Source organism: Emydura macquarii, unplaced genomic scaffold, assembly GCF_026122565.2.
Source record: "Emydura macquarii macquarii isolate MOO-44397 ecotype Brisbane River unplaced genomic scaffold, CSIRO-AGI_Emac_v2 contig_2523, whole genome shotgun sequence".
Classification (NCBI taxonomy): domain Eukaryota; kingdom Metazoa; phylum Chordata; order Testudines; family Chelidae; genus Emydura; species Emydura macquarii.
Genome location: NW_027132660.1, coordinates 14,475 through 34,068, shown reverse-complemented (window position 1 = coordinate 34,068; position 19,594 = coordinate 14,475). Strand labels below are relative to the sequence as shown.

Sequence of the window (19,594 nt, the reverse complement as noted above, 5' to 3'; positions counted from 1 at the left end):
TGGAGGAGCAGCCAGGACAAACTTGTGTGGTCATGCAACCCCATGGGCTTACTGGCAACCCCCCTCACTCATGGGGTCGCAAAGCCACCTAATAAAACTTGGAATACTGGCTCTGCTCGGCTTTAAAGATACAAACAATGCAACAATTCGTCAGGACAGAGAAGAGGTACAACAAGCACAGAAGGAATGCCAGCCAGACATGAGCTGCTTTGAGACCTGGGGCTCCAATCAAGATGAAGGTGAAAGCAATGAAGCTGCTGTTATTGAAAGCTGACATGGGTGGGGTGTGATGCTATTGTCCAGCTGCCTTTACAGAATCATGGAATGAAAACTATTGTAGTTATTGGCATCAAATTGAGTGTTATCAGAATCCATCCCCCTGTGTCTCTAGGGAGCTTATAATGTGCAGATATTTCCCAGTACATTGCATCAGTACTGGCAGCTGTAGGCCCTCACATTGGAACAACAGACAGTCAAATGTCATGGGTGTTTCTATTTGGATGCCTGACAGATGTGATCTTAGGGTCTCCCCCAGCCCCCTCCTCAGAGTATCTAAGCACCTTGAATGTATTCATCCTCCCGCCATCTCTGTGAGGCAGGGCAGGGATATTATCTGCTCAGAAGAAGCACTCTGGGCTTTGCCCACGGTCACACAGGGCAAGGGAATGAATCCAGCTCTCCTGACACACAGAGCAGAGCCCAAACCACAGGACCAGCCTCCCAGCTGGACCAGCTGGATTCTTGCTTCCTTAGAGGTGTCCCACTGCAACTTGAGACCATTGCTCCTGGTTCTGACATCTGCTACCACTGAGAACAGCCTACCTCCATCCTCCCTGGAACCCCCTTTCAGGTAGTTAAAGGCTGCTATCAAATGTCCCCTAATTCTTCTCTTCTGCAGACTAAACAAGGACAGTTCCCTCAGTCTCTCCTCATAATTCATATGCTCCAGGCCTCTCATCATTTTTGTTGCCCTCTGCTGGACTCTCTCCAGTTTGTTCACATCCTTTCTGATGACCGATTTGGAGAGACTCAGGACTGGAAGGGATTGTTGGGGCCTGGTGGGTGGCAGAGTTGGCTACCTTTTGATGGCAGAGAGAGGCAAAAGAATGAAAGATGGAGGAGGGTGAGGAATGGTGAGAATCAGCAACCATACTGATGGCAAATAGGTCTGAGAGCATATGAGATGCCACCAGTGCTGGTGGTTGGGAAGTCATGGAAAGGCAGAGTGACAGGGTGTGTGGGGGTGCGGGATGATGGGTGACGACTCAAAAAGAGATCAGGTGATGGTTGGAGAGAGTAGTACTTGGTGATGGAGTGAAAAGACATCTGGTGTGAGGAACTTCTCAGAGTGTGAACTGCCAAGAAGGCAGAACTCAGAGAAATTGAGACAAAGCACCCTTGATTAATGAGGAGACATCCTTCCCCCCTCCTGTCATACAGGTTTAATGTCAGTGGCCCCAGGCGATCACATTCTACAGGTGTATTTTCCCACTTTGTCACGAAGCTCTTTGATTTTGACCCCATAAATGATAGGGTTGAACATGGGGGGCACAAGGAGATAGAGGTTGGCTAAGAGGATGTGAACATGAGCAGCGATGCTCTGACCATACCTGTGCATCAGAGAAGAGAAGAGGCTGGTAGTACAACCCATAACCAACACACAGATGTGGGGTGTGCAGGTGCTGAGGGCTTTCCGGTGGACTTTTTTGAGAGAGATCCTGAGGATAGCCCTGATGATCAGCCCATAGGACAGGCCAATGAGTAACAGGTCTAACCCGATGATCACTAATAATATCACCTGGCTGTACACCTGGTTGACTGTGGTGTCCCCACACGACATCTTCACCACAGCAATGTGCTCACAGTATGTGTGGGTGATAACGTGATTGGCGCAGAATGGCAGCCTCCGCAGTAGCAGGGGCTCTGGCAGAATCAAGAGAACAGCTCCTATCAAACCCATTAGCCCTAGCTTAACGATTCGTGCGTTGGTGAGGATGGTGGCATATCTCAGAGGGTGACATATGGAGACGTAGCGATCAAAGGCCATTATCATGAGGATGGTTGAGTTCGTAACACCAAGCACGTAAAGGAAGAATATTTGTGTGAGGCAGCCCTCCACAGTGATGCTTTTGGAATGGAACCAAAATATGCACAGTGCCTTTGGCACAATGCAGGTAGTCTGGCCGATGTCTGTGAGCGCCAGCATGCAGATCAGCAGGAACATGGGCTTGTGCAGGGTCTCCTCTTTGCAAACAATAAAGAGTATAGTGAAATTTCCCAACAGGATGAAGATGTAGAACATAGAGAAAGGGATGGAAATCCAGATGTGGGCAGCTTCCAGCCCCGGGATGCCGTTTAGGATGAATGTTGACGGGTCAGAGGGCGTGAGATTGAAAACCTCCATGAGATGATCACAGCACTGATAACTCTCAGGATGCCTGTGGAGGGAGAAAAACACAGCAAGGGGTGTTAGGCACTTGGCAACAAATATCATGGTAAATATTTTATAGTTACTAATAATCTAGGAAGGGAGGGAGCAGTGAGGTGGCAACATTATTCCCTTCTATTCGGCACTGGTGAGGCCACATTTGGAGTATTGTTTCCAGTTTTGGGTCCCCCATTAGAGGAAGGATGTGGACAAATTGGAAAGAGTCCTGCAGATGGCAATGCAAATGATTACGGGGCTGGAGCACATGACTTATGAGGAGTGGCAGAGGGAACTACATTTGTTCAATTTATTGAAGAGAAGAATGAGTGTGGATTTGATAGCAGCCTTCAACTGCCTGAAGGGGGGATCCTGGAAAGATGGAGCTAGGCTGTTCTCAGTGGTGCCAGATATAAGAACTAGAAGCAATGGTCTCAAGTTGCAGTGGGGGAGGACTAGATTGGATATTACGAAAACGTTTTTCTCTAGGAGAGTGGTGAAGCACTGGAATGGGTTACCTAGGAGGGTGGTGGAATCTCCTCCATTAGAGATTTTTAAAGGACGGCTTGACAAAACCCTGGCTGGGATGATTTAGTTGGGGTTGGTCCTGCTTTGAGCAGGGGGTTGGACTAGATACCTCCTGAGGTCCATTCCAACCCTAATTTTCTATGATTCCATGATTTGCAGATGGCACCAAATTATTTAGGCCATAGTCCAGTCAAGAGATGTCCTCAGAGGGAGCTAATGAAGCACAGTGATAAGAGATGATGATGATAAGAGATGATGATGATAGATGATGTTCAAAGTCAATAAGTGAAATGTATGTCCATTGGGGGGGGGGAAATATTCTGCCTTCCTACCTGACAAGGGTAAGCAGAGACACTCTACAACAACACCAGCTCCTTACCCTTCTCATGCTTGAATACTGATAAAGTTTGCAGATCCCACAAAAATTGGGAGATGGTAAATAATGAAGAGGACGGGTGACTGATTCACAGCGATCTGGACTGGTAGGTAAACTGGGTCGAAGCAAACAATCTGTGTTCTAATACAGCTCTGTAGATGTATGTGTCTATGAACAAAGAAGGAAGATGATACTTACACAATGGGGGACTCCATCGTGGGGAGCAGTGTCTGTGAACAAGATTTTGGGAGAGTAATGTAATAATTAGCTAAACATAAGGTCCCTGTGTGAGCCTGTGGCCAAAAGAGCTAAAGTGATCCTGGGATGATAAACAGGGAATCTCACGTTGAGGTAGAGAAGTTGTTTTACCTCTTTCCTTGACAGAATGCAACTGCTGCTGGACTAATGTGTCCAGTTCTGGTGTCCACAATTAAAATTAGATGTTGATACACTGAAGAGGATTCAGAGAAGAGCCAGAAGAATCTGTAAAGATTAGAAATCCTGCCTTACAGTGATAGACTAAGTAGACTGAGCTCTTTGAGTCTAAGATAGATGGTTTAGGGGTGATTTGATCACAGTCTACAAATAGCCACATAGGTAAGAAATATTGAAGAATGGGCTTTTCAGGCTAGCCTAGAAAGGTCTAACACCTCCATTGAGAATAATTAACAATTTACCAAGAGAGTAATTAACCATTGCAGCAATTTACCAAGGGTCATGGCAGATTTTCCATCACTGAGAATTTCTGAGAACCATCACTGAGAACCAAGGTCGATGTTTCTCTATAAGCTCTGCTCTAGGAATTCCTTTGAGCAGGTCTCTGGCTGTGCTATACAGGAGGTCAGACTAGATGATCACAGTGGTGTCTTCTGGCCTGGGAAATAGTGAACACGTCCCTGCAGTGCATACAGGAATCAGCAGGAGGCATTTTGACTGCAAGGTGGTTCCTGACTTTACTGAAGGCATTTTTTTTCCTCATGACAATGCTGAATTTAGCCCTAGGAGGAAAAAATCTCATGTGACTTTGGAGCCTTGAAAATAATACTCTGGTGTCTTTTTCACAGGGCTGAGGAATCCCATGAGACACGGCATGGATGAATATTTCAGATGAGAGAAATACTGACATGACCCCATAAAATCTCTGCCCTGAGGAATGTATGTACAACTGTCCCATTAATGGTCCAGCAGAGCTGGCTAACAAATGATCCCAGAGAGTGCCGGGTTTAGCGTCTGTGTTCCACTGGCTCACTGTGTTGGCCAGGGTGTCGCCTGCATGTGGCAGCTGCATTTACCTAACACTGACATAACCCAGAATTCCCAACTCTCATTATATCCTGTGCACACTTCTCAGCTTGCTCGTTGTTGCTGTGTAGCTGGCCCCGAAGCCCAACGCAGTGTGTGTGCATGCAACAAGAGCAGCAGCACAGCACAGGTGCCTTGGCATCTGCTACTCAGGGTATGATGTTCTCACCGGAGATAAACCATCACTGATCCCCCTAGACAAGGGACAGGGGTGACAGGGGCTCCTCACCCCTGCAGAGGAAGAGCTGTGGTGAGCTTGGGGTGGTTCGGAGGCTGTGGGGGGCCACAGATAACTGGGAAGACTGGAGAAGACACTGATACCCAGCAGAGTGTTCGAATCGGGGCAGCCTGGGATGGGGAAGGCGATTATAGACGGGGTCAGACCCGATGGGAGATGGAACCAGCTGCAGAGCAAAGATCAATGGTTCTTTCCACTGTGGAAATACCTGAAGTTGCATAATTAACATTCAACAACCATTAAAAAAATGGAAAAAAAATGAGTAAAGGTTGTGACACCCAGGCTGCAATTCTCTGTCTCGCCAGGGGAAGGAGGCCCTGAGGGCAGCCCAGACACACTCGGGCCCAGAAAAGCTCCCAGCACTGGCCTGGGATCAACCATCAGAAGAAAAACTGAATTTCAGCAGTGCTGCCCGCCTGTCCATTTACAGCCTCCTAATAACTCCCACAGCCCTTTGTCCTGCTACACAATGATCTCAGTCACCCAGGACCAACACCAGGTGCTGGACACACCACACAGTGACAGATCATAGAAATATCAGCACAGCCTAGGTTAAATTCTGGTTCTGGCTGCGCTGGGGAAAGGGGGGATGGAGGAGGAGCCTGCACAGCTTGTCCAGGGGTGAAGGGAATCCCAGGAGCAGCTCAGTGTGTGCAGGGAAGGAGAGAGAGACAGACCCTAGGGGAGGGGAGAGAGAACATGCAGACTGAAAGGAGCCAGCGTGAGTAACTTCCTCAAAACGACAGAAAGCTTTAGCATATTCCTGCCAGTTAGAAACCCAGACACAACTTCCTGTTGTTACTTTTCCGTGTTGGCAATTGCTGAAGCTGCCACGTGGCTGTTGTAGGACTGATCACAAGAGAAGGGATGGGCTGGATGGAGGTAGGTGTCAGAGACAATCTACTGCAGTGTGTCCACATTACATTACAGTCTGGAGACACACCTTGCCCAGGAGGCAGGAGGCTAGTTACACCTCTTTGTTGTGTGAATTAGGCAGGATGTCCGTTCCTTATTTTGCCCTGTTTCAGGACTCTGTGCCACTGCGATCTGGACAGGATACGTCCCGCCACTGTGTGTGCCTGGATCTCCCCCAGTAAAATTTCCAATACTGCCTGCTTTCCTCTAAGTCAGAGGCATGCTTTTCTTTTTACTGCATTTTGGTGTTTCTCATCCTTTATGGAACCAGAGACACAGGGGAACAGATGGAGCAGACCCACCACACCCAAATTTTATCTCTAATTGTTTTGAACCTCTAAACTCTGAGTTTAAGATTTCAGCTACTCTCCTCTCAGTTCTTCTCTGGTCCAGATGAGCTCACCCATCCTTAGAGGCCACAGGACGACTCCAGTAGGAGTCACAGGAGGCTCACGGCAGGTGAAAAACAGGCCATTTATTTAAATCCCTAAATGTGGATTTAGGGTGAAATCCTGGCCCTGACGGAAATTTTGAATTGATGTAAATGGGACCAAGATTTCACCCTGAGTGTGGTACTTTAGGCTCCCTGTTGTAAAAATCATGACTTCAGGTCCTGCAGCAGCGAGAGCTATTCTGTTACAGTGCTGAAAGAGTCTGAAGGAAGACGCCCAGTTTATGTGGCGTCCTGAGACCAGGGCATGAAAGATGGGGATTTCAAAAGACAGTGGCCCTGATTTTTCTCTCAGTAATGCTAGTGTCAATCTGGAGTGAGCCACTGAAGGCAGAAGGTGAGAGCAGAATCTGGCTAGTCTGTAAAGGCCTGTGTGATACATTCATGTTGTGAAATCTCAGCTATCACACGTACCCACTGCAGAGTCTTTGACTGCATGTATTAACTTGGCAGTGAAGTGTTGAATGAACATTGGAAAATTTGAGAGAACCAGAAAAAAACCACACACACCAAAAAAGAAGATAAGAGTTAGAAAGAGACTATAGGAGACAAGGAAATGATCTTAAAACAAATATTTATCTAAACGACTTACAATAAATCTTTAGCTCCCTATTTAAATCCCATGGAGTTTCTGACAATACTAAACAGTTCCAGTCTACATGCTGGAGAATTCCTGCCCAGATTGTTCTTCATTTGAACTCTTCCTGAGCCCTTAGCACTAAGTTTATTAGAAAAACAGGCAACTCACCGGAATCCCTGCAGCAGAGAGGAAATCTCCGTACTGCGACCTGAAAATCAGTGTACGAATCTCACGTCTGAAAGTCACAGTGCTGGACAGGGACCTTTATGAAGCCCCTGTGCAGTCCCTGTGGAGTCTCAGGCTGGCCAGGACTACGGGAGGATTCCCTGAGCTCCATGAGCAGTGGGAAGAGCTGAAAACAGACCCTGGTGAATTTTAGTGTAAGAGCCTCCCCTGGGAGTGAAGAAATGATTCACCGTTAACAGAAGCTCAGATTGTCAGGGCTAACTGAGACTTGCAGACTTGCTAGAGTTGTCCTGCACTGCTAAAACCCCAGAGAGAAAAGAAGAGCTAAGGGTTAGACGTACTCATTTACCTATCAGCATTTCTGTGCTGCTGCTCATTGTCATAGAATCAGAGCATCTGCTGCTACTCCCGGCTGATGAGCCCTGTGCTGAATCCCTGAGATCGTGACGTGCACGTGGACAGGCTCTTGCTCATCCTTGTTTCAATCATAGGATTTCCACACAGAGTAACAGTCCCTCCCATCTGCTAGCCTGTCCCAGATTGTCCCAGCTTAGTCATCAACCCTCATGGTGCAATATCCTGCCATAGGGAAGCACGTACCCTGAAGCCTGTGGACTGATGGTCTTTGTCTCTTTATCCCATCTACAGTGACTGTACAGGCTGTTATTGAGGTGTGGAGGGTGCAGAGAGATGTTCAGAGGCAAGTTAGGTGTCCATTGTCCATCCACATTCAAATGGACTTCTTTGTTCAGAAAAGCTGGTTGCTTACAATATTTGCTATTCTCTCTGCACATCAGTATTGTTTGTTCCTGCGCACTCAGTATGATTTCTTTAAAATACAGCCAGCTCTCTTGGCCTCCTTTCCCCCTCATATGAGCATCCCAGGGGATCCTGCCCATCAGCTCCCTGAGAGAATCAAAGTCTGCTTTTCTGAAGCCCAGGATCTGTATCCTGCTGTTCTCCTTTCTTCCTTTTGTCAGGATGCTGAACTGGACCTTCTCATGGTCACTGCTGCCCAGGTTACCGTCCACTTCTACTTCTCCTGCAAATTCTTCCCTATTAGTCAACTGTGAGTTCCCTTTACATAAACCATGTTGACTCTTCCCCAAGACATCGTGCTCCTCTATGTGTCTGATAATTCTGTTCTTTACTATAGTTTCAAACAATGTGCCTTGTACCAAAGTTGGGCTTCATGGTATATAATTGCCAGCATCGCCTCTGGAGCATTTTTAAAAAATTGCCATCACATTAACTATCCCCAAGTCATCTGCTACAAAAGCTGATTGAAAGGATAAGTTACATACCACAATCAGTGGTTCTACAATTTTATGTTTGAGTGAAACTTCAGAACTCTTGGGTGAATCCCATGTGGTCCTGTGCCCATGTATTACTGTTTAATTTGCCAATCTCTTGATGACAAGTGCTAGATAAGAGCTAGGTTTGATTATTAAGCCCTGGATGAGGGAATCCCTGGGCCTGAGTCTCTTGTCATGACTCCTGTGTGTGTGACTCTCACTCACACACTTTGCTGTGTTCTGTCTCAGGGCAGCACGATGGGTGGGGGCGCTCCTGAATGGAGAATTGGTCTGAGATAAATAGGATGAAATTCAAGAAGGACAAATTCAAAGTACTCCATTTAAGAAGGAACAATCAGTTGTACACGCACAAAATGGGCAATGACTGCCTAGGAAGGAGTACTGCAGAAGGGATCTGGGGGTCATAGTGGACCACAAGCTAAATATGAGTCAACAGTGTAATCCTGTTGCAAAAAAGTGAACATAATTCTGGGCTGTAATAGCAGGAGTGTTGTAAGTAAGACATGAGCAGTAATTCTTCCACTCTTCTCTGCGCTGATTAGGCCTCAGCTGGAGTATTGTGTCCAGTTCTGGGTGCCACATTACAGGAAAGATGTAGACAAATTGGAGAAAGTCCAGAGAAGAGCAACAAAAATGATGAAAGGTCTAGAAAACATGACCTATGAGACAAGACTGAAAGAACTGGGTTTGTTTAGCCTGGGTAAGAGAAGACTGAGAGGTGACATGATAACAGCCTTCAAGTACATAAAAAGTTATTACAAGGAGAAGGGAGAAAAATTGTTCTTCTGAACCTCTGGGGACAGGATAAGAAGCAATGGGTTTAAACTGCAGGAAGGGAGGTTTAGGTTGGACATTAGGAAAAACTTCCTAACTGTCAGGGTGGTTAATCAGTGAAGTAAATTGTCTAAGAGGGTTGTGGAGTCTCCATCATTGGAGATTTTTAAGAGCAGGATAGACAAACACCTGTCAGGGATGGTCTAGATTTCACTTAGTCCTGCCATGAGTGCAGGGGACTGGACTAGATGACCTCTCGAGGTCCCTTCCATCCCTATGACTCTATGATTCAATGTTATTTTAAAAATCTTTTATTCTCTTATGTCAGGGGTGGGGAACCTTTTCCCTGCCAAGGGCCATTTTGACATTGGTACCTGCATTCGCGGGCCAATCCGCCGCCGAATTCTCCCCGCCGCCGCCGAAAAGGCGCAAACGGCGGCAGGGTTTCGGCGGCGGGAACTGTTACGGAACCGCGCCGCCGCCGACTCCACCCCGCCGCCGAAATGCCGCCGCCGTTTCCGTCTTTTCGGCAGGGCGGTTTTACAGTGTCCGCGGGGTGCCGTGGACCAGTAACCACTGAGCTCCCGCCGCCGCCGAAAATGGGCAGACGGCGGCAGGGTTTCGGCGGCGCGCACTTCCCGCCCGCCCGCGGGCCGGAGGTTCCCCACCCCTGTCTTATGTGATGCTTTATTCCTACAGACCAGACTGAACAATACTTTGGTTCAGGAAGACTGCCTGGTCACTCCCCACCACAGGTCACAGACTCTCAAAAGGAAGAACTATGGGAATGGAACCTGCTGCTGCTGGGCAAACCAGTTTGGATCTCAATGTGCTGTAGCCCCGGGCCCAGGCCGAGTGTGAGAGAATGGTGGGATTCCACCGCAGGAGAGGGAACGGGATGAGGCTGACATCTCATATTTGGAAACCAGAGAGGGGACACAGATGCAGCATGCCCTTTAACTTTGAGGGAGTTCTACAGGGCAGAAATGCTGGAGCCCTCATCCAGTCAGGACACAAAACTATTCCATGTGCATTGTCTGACCTGTTACCACAAAGCAACACAGCTCTGAATTCCTGCCTTCACAATTGACCAGAGAATGAAAGCTTTGAAGACAGATTTGCTCATTAAATTTCCAGGAGCAAATATACCTGAGGTGTTTTGGGAACTACTCACTGATATTCCATGGGCTATTCTCCATTGCATAGCACACGGCACCTCTGGAAATGGCATCAGTTGAGAAATCCTGACTCAGGGAATCGAGGTTTTCACATTCCTGAGCAGATATAGTGAAGAGATACCCAGCTACCTAGTGCTGCCTGATCTCCAGCCCCTGTCACTGAGTCACACCCACAGCCCAGCAGAGTCAGCTGCCGCTGCACAGAACATCTGCCCATGTCAACAGCTGGCAGCCTTTACCCTTCCCTTGGCGTTTGAAAGATTTAAAGACAGAGAAACCTGCCAATGTACCCAATGCCTGCAAGAAGGGGAGCAACTGCCAACAGAGATATGCAACCTAAAGGAGAAGGAGGCAGCGGAAAGCCTGCACGGGCAGCAGGCAGTGTCTGCTCAGACAGGGTGCAAGTGTCCTTATGAAGCATGTTTGCCCATTTCCTTGGGGTCCACTTGGCCACCTGGGACCCTCAGCTGACTGGTTCAGTGTGTGTCAGCTTTAACCCTGTCACGGCCAATGGCAAACTGCAGAAAACCCAATCCCAGGGGATGTTCGGTGATGCCACCACACTGGACAGCAGCACAAGCCCTGGCGCAGGCTCTATTCCTGCAATCCAGGCTGTCAGCGCTGTGCGTATGGCCCAGAGGAGGAAAGCCGAGTGGTACTGATGGTGTTTTGCAGTTGTAATCTTGCTGCAGTTCAGTAAAATAGACTAATAATAATTATGTAGGGTCAGTTTTCTCCCTGGCAGCCCCCTTTCCTGCATTTCAAACCCAGGGTGCAGACTAGGAAAGAAGATTCCACAGAACTCCTACCTGGAAATTTCCCTAACAATGTTCTAGTAGGGGATGTTCCTTCCCATCTCCCAGAGGAATAACGAGGGGACCATGCATCCATTTTACTGTGGGTCAAATTTTTTCGTGGGGTAACATCCTCTGTTTTCCAGCCCAGCTCTTGTTCAAACCCTGTGCCTCTCTTACTCATGTTGCTGGACCACACGCCAGAGCTGAGTTTCCTAACAGTGGAGCCCCTTTCTGTTGGCCTGATGGAGGAGGAGCCAGCCCAAACTTGAGCCGTATTGCAACCCCATGCAGCCTCTGGTACTCCACTAATCCATTCAAACTTGGCTTGCTGGCTTTCCTCAGCTTTACTGATACAACCAATGTTAAAATTCCTGAGGACAGAGAACAGGTACAATGAGCACTGAAGGATCACCAGGCAGACATGGGCTGCTTTGAGACCTAGGACTCCAATCAAGATGAAGGTGGAAGCACTGAAGCTGCTGTTGTTGGAAGCTGACATGTGTGGGATGTTATGCTATTGTCCAGAGGCCTTTACAGAAGCCTGCAATGAAATCGAGTCTAGTTATTGGTATCACTCTGAGTGTTATCAGAATCAGTCCCTCAATGTCTCTAGGGGGTATATAGTCTGTAAATATTTCCCAAGTACATTGCATCAGTACTGGCAGCTCCAGACCCTCATATTGGAACATCGGATAATAGGTCTATAGCTTTCAAGAACTCACTGGGGGATAGAGGACACATTCCTTTTTCCCTTGTACCCTGCCAAGAAAACTACTGGAATTATTCCAGGCAGGAAATGTGAGATACCACAGGGTCAAATCTACCATTTTCCATTGGCCAGTGACCTGTGGGATGTCAGACTTTGTGCATCCACATTCAATGGTATTAAGGCCAGAAAACTCCATCTCAGTCATCTGTACTGAGATTGTGCACGACACAGGCCAGAGAGTTTTACTCAGCAAATTCTGGGGCTGACCGAGTGCTTTGGGGCTCAACTAGAGCATATCTTTTAAATTAGGTCTGCAGAATCACTAGCCCCATTCAAGTATTATGGGTCACACCACCAAAAATAATAGGATAGGTTTAAAATAGCCAGATTTTAAGATATACTAATTTGGGGTTCTTTTTCATTTGCCTCTGGTTTTTGAGTCACCTGCATCATGTTTTCTGATTTTCTCCAACTTATTTTAAAAAATCTTTTAGAAGAAATTTGAAGTCTGAGATTCCCATGCAGATTCTAGATCCCATAACAAGGGCCTTTAAGAAAAATAGGAAATAGTGCAAATTATTTCCAGATTCCAGTCATTGGGTTGTGTTATAATTTTCTCTGCTAGATTGAAGGGCCTGTTGTTAAACATTTGTTCCTCATGCAGGTGCTCACAGACTGTGATCAAGTCTCTTTGTTCACGGAAATAGATTGAGCACCTTGAGTCTACCTCTAGAAGGCATGTTTTCTAATCCTTTGATCACTGTTCTGGCACTTCTCTAACACATCTTTAATGTATCAACATCCTTCTTGAATTGTGGACACGAGAACTGGACACAATATTCCAGCAGTCCTCACCCCAATGCAAAATACACAGGTAAAATAACCTCTCTACTCATACCTGAAGATTCCCTGCTTATACATCCCACATCACATTAGCTTTTTTGGCTGCAGTATTGCATTAGGGGCCATTGTTCAGTTGATTTTCCACCACAACCCCCAAATTTTATTCAGAGTCACTAGTAGTACAAAGGCCTTATCTTCAATCAAACATCACGTGAACAAAAGGCCCACCTCCTCTGCCCTTCAATCAACAGTCCCGTGACCGGAAGTCCCGCCTTACCCACCTCTGTCACCGGAAGTCCCGCCCCATCCACTCACCTGACATGTGGTCCCTCCTCGGGTTATGACTTCTTGGTCAAGATGGGGCACCTGACAGGAAGCAGATGGTGTGACCGCCCTCTGAGAACACCCCTCACTCGCTCCCCACCAATGGGAGAGGGTTTCACCCTGAGAGCAGGATTAGATCCCAGATGGTCACATGACTGGAAGCGGTCGGTGCGACCCCTCCTCAAATTGGCAGGTGTTTCACGCCAAGAGCTGGGATTGGTGCACCAATGGGAATGTTCTGGCGGCGGCGGGACAGCCCCCAGAAGTTTTGGGGCCTTTTAAAGCATCTCATTTTCAAGACTGCGTGGTTCACAGTTTGTGGAAAAATGCCGAGAAGGGAACATGGACACCTTCACCACCCTCGTGAGGCCTTCAAAATTTGTTTTGAAGCCAGTTCTTCGTAGTCCCGGCAAGCACTTTGACCACTGATGCATCCTTCCTCTCTGGGGGATAGTGGCTGTGGAGGGGGCCGCTTGCAGCTAATCATGCTGACATTAACAACCATTCTCCTAGTAAGATAGGTTCTCCATTGCTCTGACTATTCCAGGAGCCCTTCTCTGCACCTGGGCAAGTCCGAGTTCATGTTTATGAATATCAGTGACCAGAATTTCAAAGAGTTTTCCACAGCAGGGCTCACACATGCCTTGTATCATTATATTAATACTTCCCTGTCTCACCTGATGCATTCGAGGAGCTCGTTTGCCTTGTTCACAGCTGCATCACATTGATGGCTCACAGTCATTCTGGCACTGACTAATACAACCAGCTCTTTCTCCTCTTGTGTCTTTTCCAACTTACCCTTTGCTGTATATACAGATGTGTTGGAAATAGAAATAGGGAGGTGATTTTACTTCTGTAGATGACATTGGTGAGACCAATGCTGGAATACTGCACTCAGTCCGATATGCAAAAATAAAAAATAAAAAAAAAAAACGGAAAAAGTGGAGAGGATGCAGAAGGAGCCACAAAATGATTGAAGAGCTGGAGAAAATACCTTACAATGACAGTCTTCAAGAGCTGAACCTTCTTAGCTTATGCAAAGGAAGACTGAGCGCTGACTTGATTACCGGGTACACCCACCTCCTCAGGGACGAAATACAAGTCCTAAAGGGCTATTTAATTTATCAGGAAAAGGTATAACAAGAAAGAGCGCCTGCAAAACTGATGCTAGAGAACTTATATGTGGAAATTAGTCTCACATTTTTAACAGTGATGATTAACCAGTGGACCAAACTCCCAAGGGAGATGGTGAATTGTCCTGATATCTCCAAATGAAGTCTCGATGCCTTCCTGGAAAAGAAGCTTTATAGATGAACAAGTTAAGTTTAATCAAACCAAGTGATTGGGCTCATATGGGGGTAAATGGGAGAAATTCTGTAGGCTCTGAATTACAGGAGGTCAGACTAGATGGTCTAATGGTCCCTTCCGGCCTTAAATTCTATGAATCATTACCCTGAGCAGATGGATATCTGAGATGCAATTTCAAAAATTTGCTACTCTGAATACTTCAATGCACTCCACAGGAAGATAGGCTGGCCAAGAAGAATTGGGATTATCTCAGTAAAAGCAGAACATATGTTCTCTTTATCCTCTAACCCAGATATTTTCCTGTCTTGGGGTGGAATGTCACAATTGTCCCACTTTTGAGCTGGGTACAACAAATCATCTATGCCAAATGCTTATCACCATGCAGGTCCAACTGGACACCTGAGTCTCTTCCTTTCGAGTGCTCGTGACCAGAGCTACACTGTCACCACCAGCCTCCTTTAAAGATGTAGGTTTATTAGCAGACAGCACAAAGCATTAGAGGAAATGGTTATAAAACAACAAGCAGCTGTTACATGTCTGCACTCATCTATCTCATGCATCACTACAGGTTAAGTTAGACAGGCTTGGCTCTGGAGATAGAGAAACAGAACCAACTTATGGGAAGACAAGGAGCTCTTGGGAGCCAGCCTGGTTTCCCTGTGTCTCTGAGAGAAGACCTTCCCATTTGTTTGCCCCTTTCTTCAGAAAGCTGCATTTTCTCAAAGCCTGCCTGTGTGAGCCTGGGCCCAGTCACCATGGTGCTCAGCTCTGTCAGTTTCACAGGCCAAAGGGGTGAAGCTGACTTTTTCCCAGAGACTGCTTTCTCCCAGCCAGGCCATCTAAGATGACTCCCCCGTGGCCGTTGCTCCATATTTTGTCAGTTAGCCCCATTCAGCCCCCGTGGCTTGAGCACAGTAGTCTAGTGCGTGGCCTGAAACCCTTGGCTTCCCCATGACACTCCAACCCTCCTCTCAGAGATCCAGCTCCTAAAACTCACTGTGGGGAGCAGATCAACAGTGACCCTGGAGCACCCCCACATCTGTCCCAGATACCCAGGGCCTCGAGTTACGGGGATTCCCAGAGGCCAGCTGTCACAGGAGGTTGTGGTGTGTGAGAGCCAAATGTCAGGAGTGAACTCTGAGAGACCTGATCTCAGGGTCTCCCTTGCCGAGTATCTGAGCACCTTGAATGTATTCATCCTCCTGCCACCTCTGTGAGGCAGGGCCTGGCAGGGCTATTAACCGCTTGTGCAGAGGCTCAGAGAGAGTCAGTGGCTTGTCCATGATCATACAGGGCAAGGGAATGAACCCAGCTCTTCTGACATGCAGAGCAAAGCCCAAACCACAGGACCAGCCTCCCAGCTGGACCAGCTGGATTCTCGCTGCCCCAGAGCTGCCCACTCCCCTGTAGGGAACAGGGATAGGAAGGAGCCAGTTACAAGGGTTTTATTCTCTAGCCTTTTCCCCACCATCGCTCCATTAGGTAGCATTTGTGCCAATTCACACAGGTTTATAAGGCAAGATGAGGGCTGTGGCTGTGGAAGAGTCAGGTCCATCATCCAATAGGATTCTATGTGCCCGCTAAATGGGAAAAACAAAGCAAGAATTTCCCACAGAGGCTAACTTTGGATAGATGGTCATTGCCATAGACAGGGCACAGCTGCTTTGCACCTTACACTATTCAACTGCACTGATTTCAGTAAAGTTATTCCTTATATAGGTGGTATGATTCTGTCCGGCCATTTACTTCATCTCTTGTGTTAAACTCATGTGCAGAAATTGTGAGCGCTGTTAAACAGCTGCCACAGGCATCCTACCTTGTGGTGCCTGCATCTAGAGAGACAGTGTGACCTAGTGGATAGAGCAGTGCACAAACCCATGTGTTCTAATCCCAGCCCTGGCCTGTGGGATAACCGTAACTAAGTCACTTCATCTCCTTGTGCCTCAGTTTCCTTGTTAGCTATCTCTTTCCTAATGATTCTCAGCATTCTGTTAGATATTTTGACTGTTGCTGCACATTCAGTGGATGTTTACAGAGAACTTTCCACAATGACTCCCAGATCTCTAATTTAGACCCCATTATTTTATATGCAGTTGGGATTATGTTTTCCAATGTTCATTACTTTGCATTTATCAACATTTAATTTCATCTGCCATTTTGTTGAGCAATCCCCCAGTTTTGTGAGATCCTTTTGTAACTCTTTGCAGTGTGCTTTGCACTTAACTATCTTGAGTAACTTTGTATCATTTTGTATCATCCTTTTTCCAGATCATTTATGAATATGTTAAACAGTACTGGTGCCAGTACAGACCCCTGCTATTTATATCTCTCCATTCTGAAAACTGACCGTTTATTCCTACCCTTTTTTTGCTAACTTTTATCTAGTTGCTGACGCAGGAGAGGACCTTCCCTCTTATCCCAAGACAGCTTACTTTGCTTAAGAGACTTTGGTGAGGGACCTTGGCAAAGGCTTTCTGGAAATCTAAGTACACTTTATCCAGTGGATCACCCTTGTCCACATGCTTGTTGACCTCCCCCAAAGGATTCTTGTGGGTTGGTGAGGCATGATTTCCCTTTACAGAAGACATGTTGATTCCTCCCCGAGAAATCATCTTCTTCCATCTGTCTGAAAATTCTGTTCTTTACTATAGTTTCAACCTATTTGCCTAGTACCAAAGTTTGGCTTACCGACCTGTAATTGTAGGGATCGCCTCTGGAGCCTTTGTTAAAATTTGGCGTCACATGAGCTGATACAGAAGCTGATTTAAGAGATATGTTACATACGAGTTAGTAGTTCTGCAATTTCACATGTGAGTTACTTTAGAACTATTGTGTGAATCCCATCTGGTCCTGGTGATTGATTTATCAATTTCCTGGTGACACGTATTATAAAAGAGCAAGATTTTATCATTAAGCCCTGAGTGAGGGATCCTTGTATACCCAACTGCTGGGTCCCATCCCACACCTAGACCTTCTAGCTGGGGCATGACTTTGATGCTGCTAAATGCACCAGATACCAGATCTAGGTGCCTATTTTAGCCTGTAAGTGCCCAGGGATCACGTCCGTCTCTGTGTGCTTGACGTCCCCAGGAAGACTCCTGAGTTTGGAGAAGACTGAAAAATAATAACAAATTTTGCTCTAACCTCAAAACATTCAGGACAGTCGAGTGAGTCTGATCTTTTCGTATTTTATTTAAACTATGCATAATTAACTCGTGGAAACCACAGCCACCAGTTGATGTGATTTAGGAGATTGGGAGGATTCAACAAAAGGACTGGACGTTTTTACATCTGAAAGGAACACGCACAGGTGTGTGCAACAGGATCACAAAAAGGAAAAGAGTTTTGATCTCTTTTACTTCCAGATCATAATTTTCTGCTCCCATCCTGTGGCTTGGGAAAGGAAGGAAGGTCTTGTGGGTAAGGCAGGGCACCGGGATTTAGGCAACTCACAATCAATCAGCTCCTAAAGTCCCAGGACCTTTAAGGGGTTGACTGATCCCACTGGCTTCCACTACTCGTGTCACTCTCATGGATCACACAGCACCCAGAGTGCTCAGGAAGGGCCAGGACTGTGACTGCAAAACAGCTTTTCTCATGGCTGCTGGGTGTTAAACCAGAGATGGGACAGTGAGAGGTCATGTACAATGGTACAGCAATTCTGAGGTGTAAGCTGACACTGCTACAGCTCTTTATGCGATAACATCCCACCCATCGCATGGCTCTACACAAATACAGTCACTGTGTAAATGCTGCTGCCTGTCTCAGTCCTATTCCCCCAGTGCGCTGTCCTCCCTTAGATGCTGGTGAGGGAGATTAGTAGCTCATCTCCCGTGTGACCAGCGATGGAGCTGGGTGTCGAACTGACCCTTTACTTGATGAACACCCTTATTATCCTCACACGAATGTGTTTGGTTTTCATGCTGTACACGATTGGGTTCATCAGCGGTGGGATCAGCATAGAGACATTGCCCAGGACATTCTGAAGCAAGGGAGAAGAGCTCTTCATGAATCTGTATATCATGGACAAGGCAATCCCTGGCATGTAGAAGAGCAGGACAACACAGACGTGAGAGACGCAGGTGTTCAGTGCCTTGAGGCACTCTGTGTGGGACGCGATGCTCAGCACTGTTTTGAGAATCATCACATACGATATGAGAATAAGCAGCAAGTCCAACCCCACTGAAGAGACTGTTACAAAGAAGCCATAGATGATGTTGACTGTGATATCAGAACAAGCCATCGTCATGACCTCCTGGTGGAGGCAGTAGGAATGGGAGAGGATGTTGGCTTGACAGTATCGGTACTGTTTCAGGAGAATGGGAAGGTGAAAATTTAGAAACACCCCTCTTAGCAGAGACACCAGTCCCATCTTGGCTATTCTGGGCCTTGTTAAGATGGAAACATATCTCAGTGGGTTACAGATCGCAACAAAGCGGTCAAAGGCCATGCACAAGAGCAGAGAGGATTCAGTGAATGTGAATGAGTGGATGAAGAAGAGCTGGGCAAAACAGGCATCGTGACTTATTTCCCTTGAGTTAAACCAGAATATAGCCAGTGTTGTCGGCATGGTGAATATTGGTATGCCAAGGTCTGTGATGGCCAACATGGAAAGAAAAATGTACATGGGCTCATGGAGTGTTGGATCTGTTTTTATAATGAACAGAATGACTGAATTTCCTAATATTGAAGTAACATATATTAAGAAGAAAGGGATAGAAATCCAGACGTGGATGTTTTCTTGCCCAAATATTCCGGTAAGAAGGAACACTGCAGGTTGGAATTTGGTGTCATTGACAGCTGACATGATGCACTGGGCAGGTCCGAGAAGTATTGAACTTTACTTCCTGAAAGGAAAAATAACAGGAGACTAGATGATATTGAACAAGACATCATTCTGCTCTCAGTGCAAGACTTCCAGGACCCCAATTACAGAAGACCAGAAAACATTCTTGGATTTACACCACCGATAGGAAGATAGGCATTGCCAGAATTGATCTGACCCGTAGTTCATCTATCCCAGTATTGAGTTGCTAGTTACAGCTGCTTCTGAGGAAGAAGAAGCCCTGCACTAGACAGCTGTGAGATAACCAGCCCCGGAGAAAGTTTCCTCCTGACAAGCACTGGTTAGACAAATTTTGTGGTGTAAATAAGAAAGGCTTATAGCCCTCCCAAGACTTTAAAAAAAAATCCTGAGTACCATAATTGGCTAACTTTTGAGTTCAGGAACATTGGCTTCAACATTGTTACTCCAGATTTACAGGTGTAAATTTGATTAGAATTGGGCTTTTTTACTTTGACTTACCAAACATTCCCCGTGATACACTCTGACCCCTAACAATTG

At 46.6% G+C, this 19,594-nt stretch overlaps 2 protein-coding genes across 2 annotated transcripts; both read right to left on the bottom strand.

Moving 5' to 3' along the window:
* Positions 1 to 1,465: 1,465 nt before the first annotated feature.
* On the bottom strand, positions 1,466 to 13,684 carry LOC137163328 (olfactory receptor 52P1-like). Its single transcript, XM_067563504.1, has 4 exons — positions 13,620 to 13,684; positions 9,466 to 9,613; positions 6,984 to 6,991; positions 1,466 to 2,438 (listed from the first exon to the last, which is right to left on the bottom strand). The coding sequence occupies exons 1-4, from the start codon at positions 13,682 to 13,684 to the stop codon at positions 1,466 to 1,468; spliced, it is 1,194 nt and encodes a 397-aa protein (XP_067419605.1).
* Positions 13,685 to 18,121: 4,437 nt separating this feature from the next.
* Positions 18,122 to 19,130, bottom strand: LOC137163327 (olfactory receptor 51G2-like). Its single transcript, XM_067563502.1, has one exon. It carries the CDS (start codon positions 19,055 to 19,057, stop codon positions 18,122 to 18,124), a length of 936 nt encoding a protein of 311 aa, XP_067419603.1. The 5' UTR covers positions 19,058 to 19,130.
* Between the last annotated feature and the right edge of the window lie 464 nt (positions 19,131 to 19,594).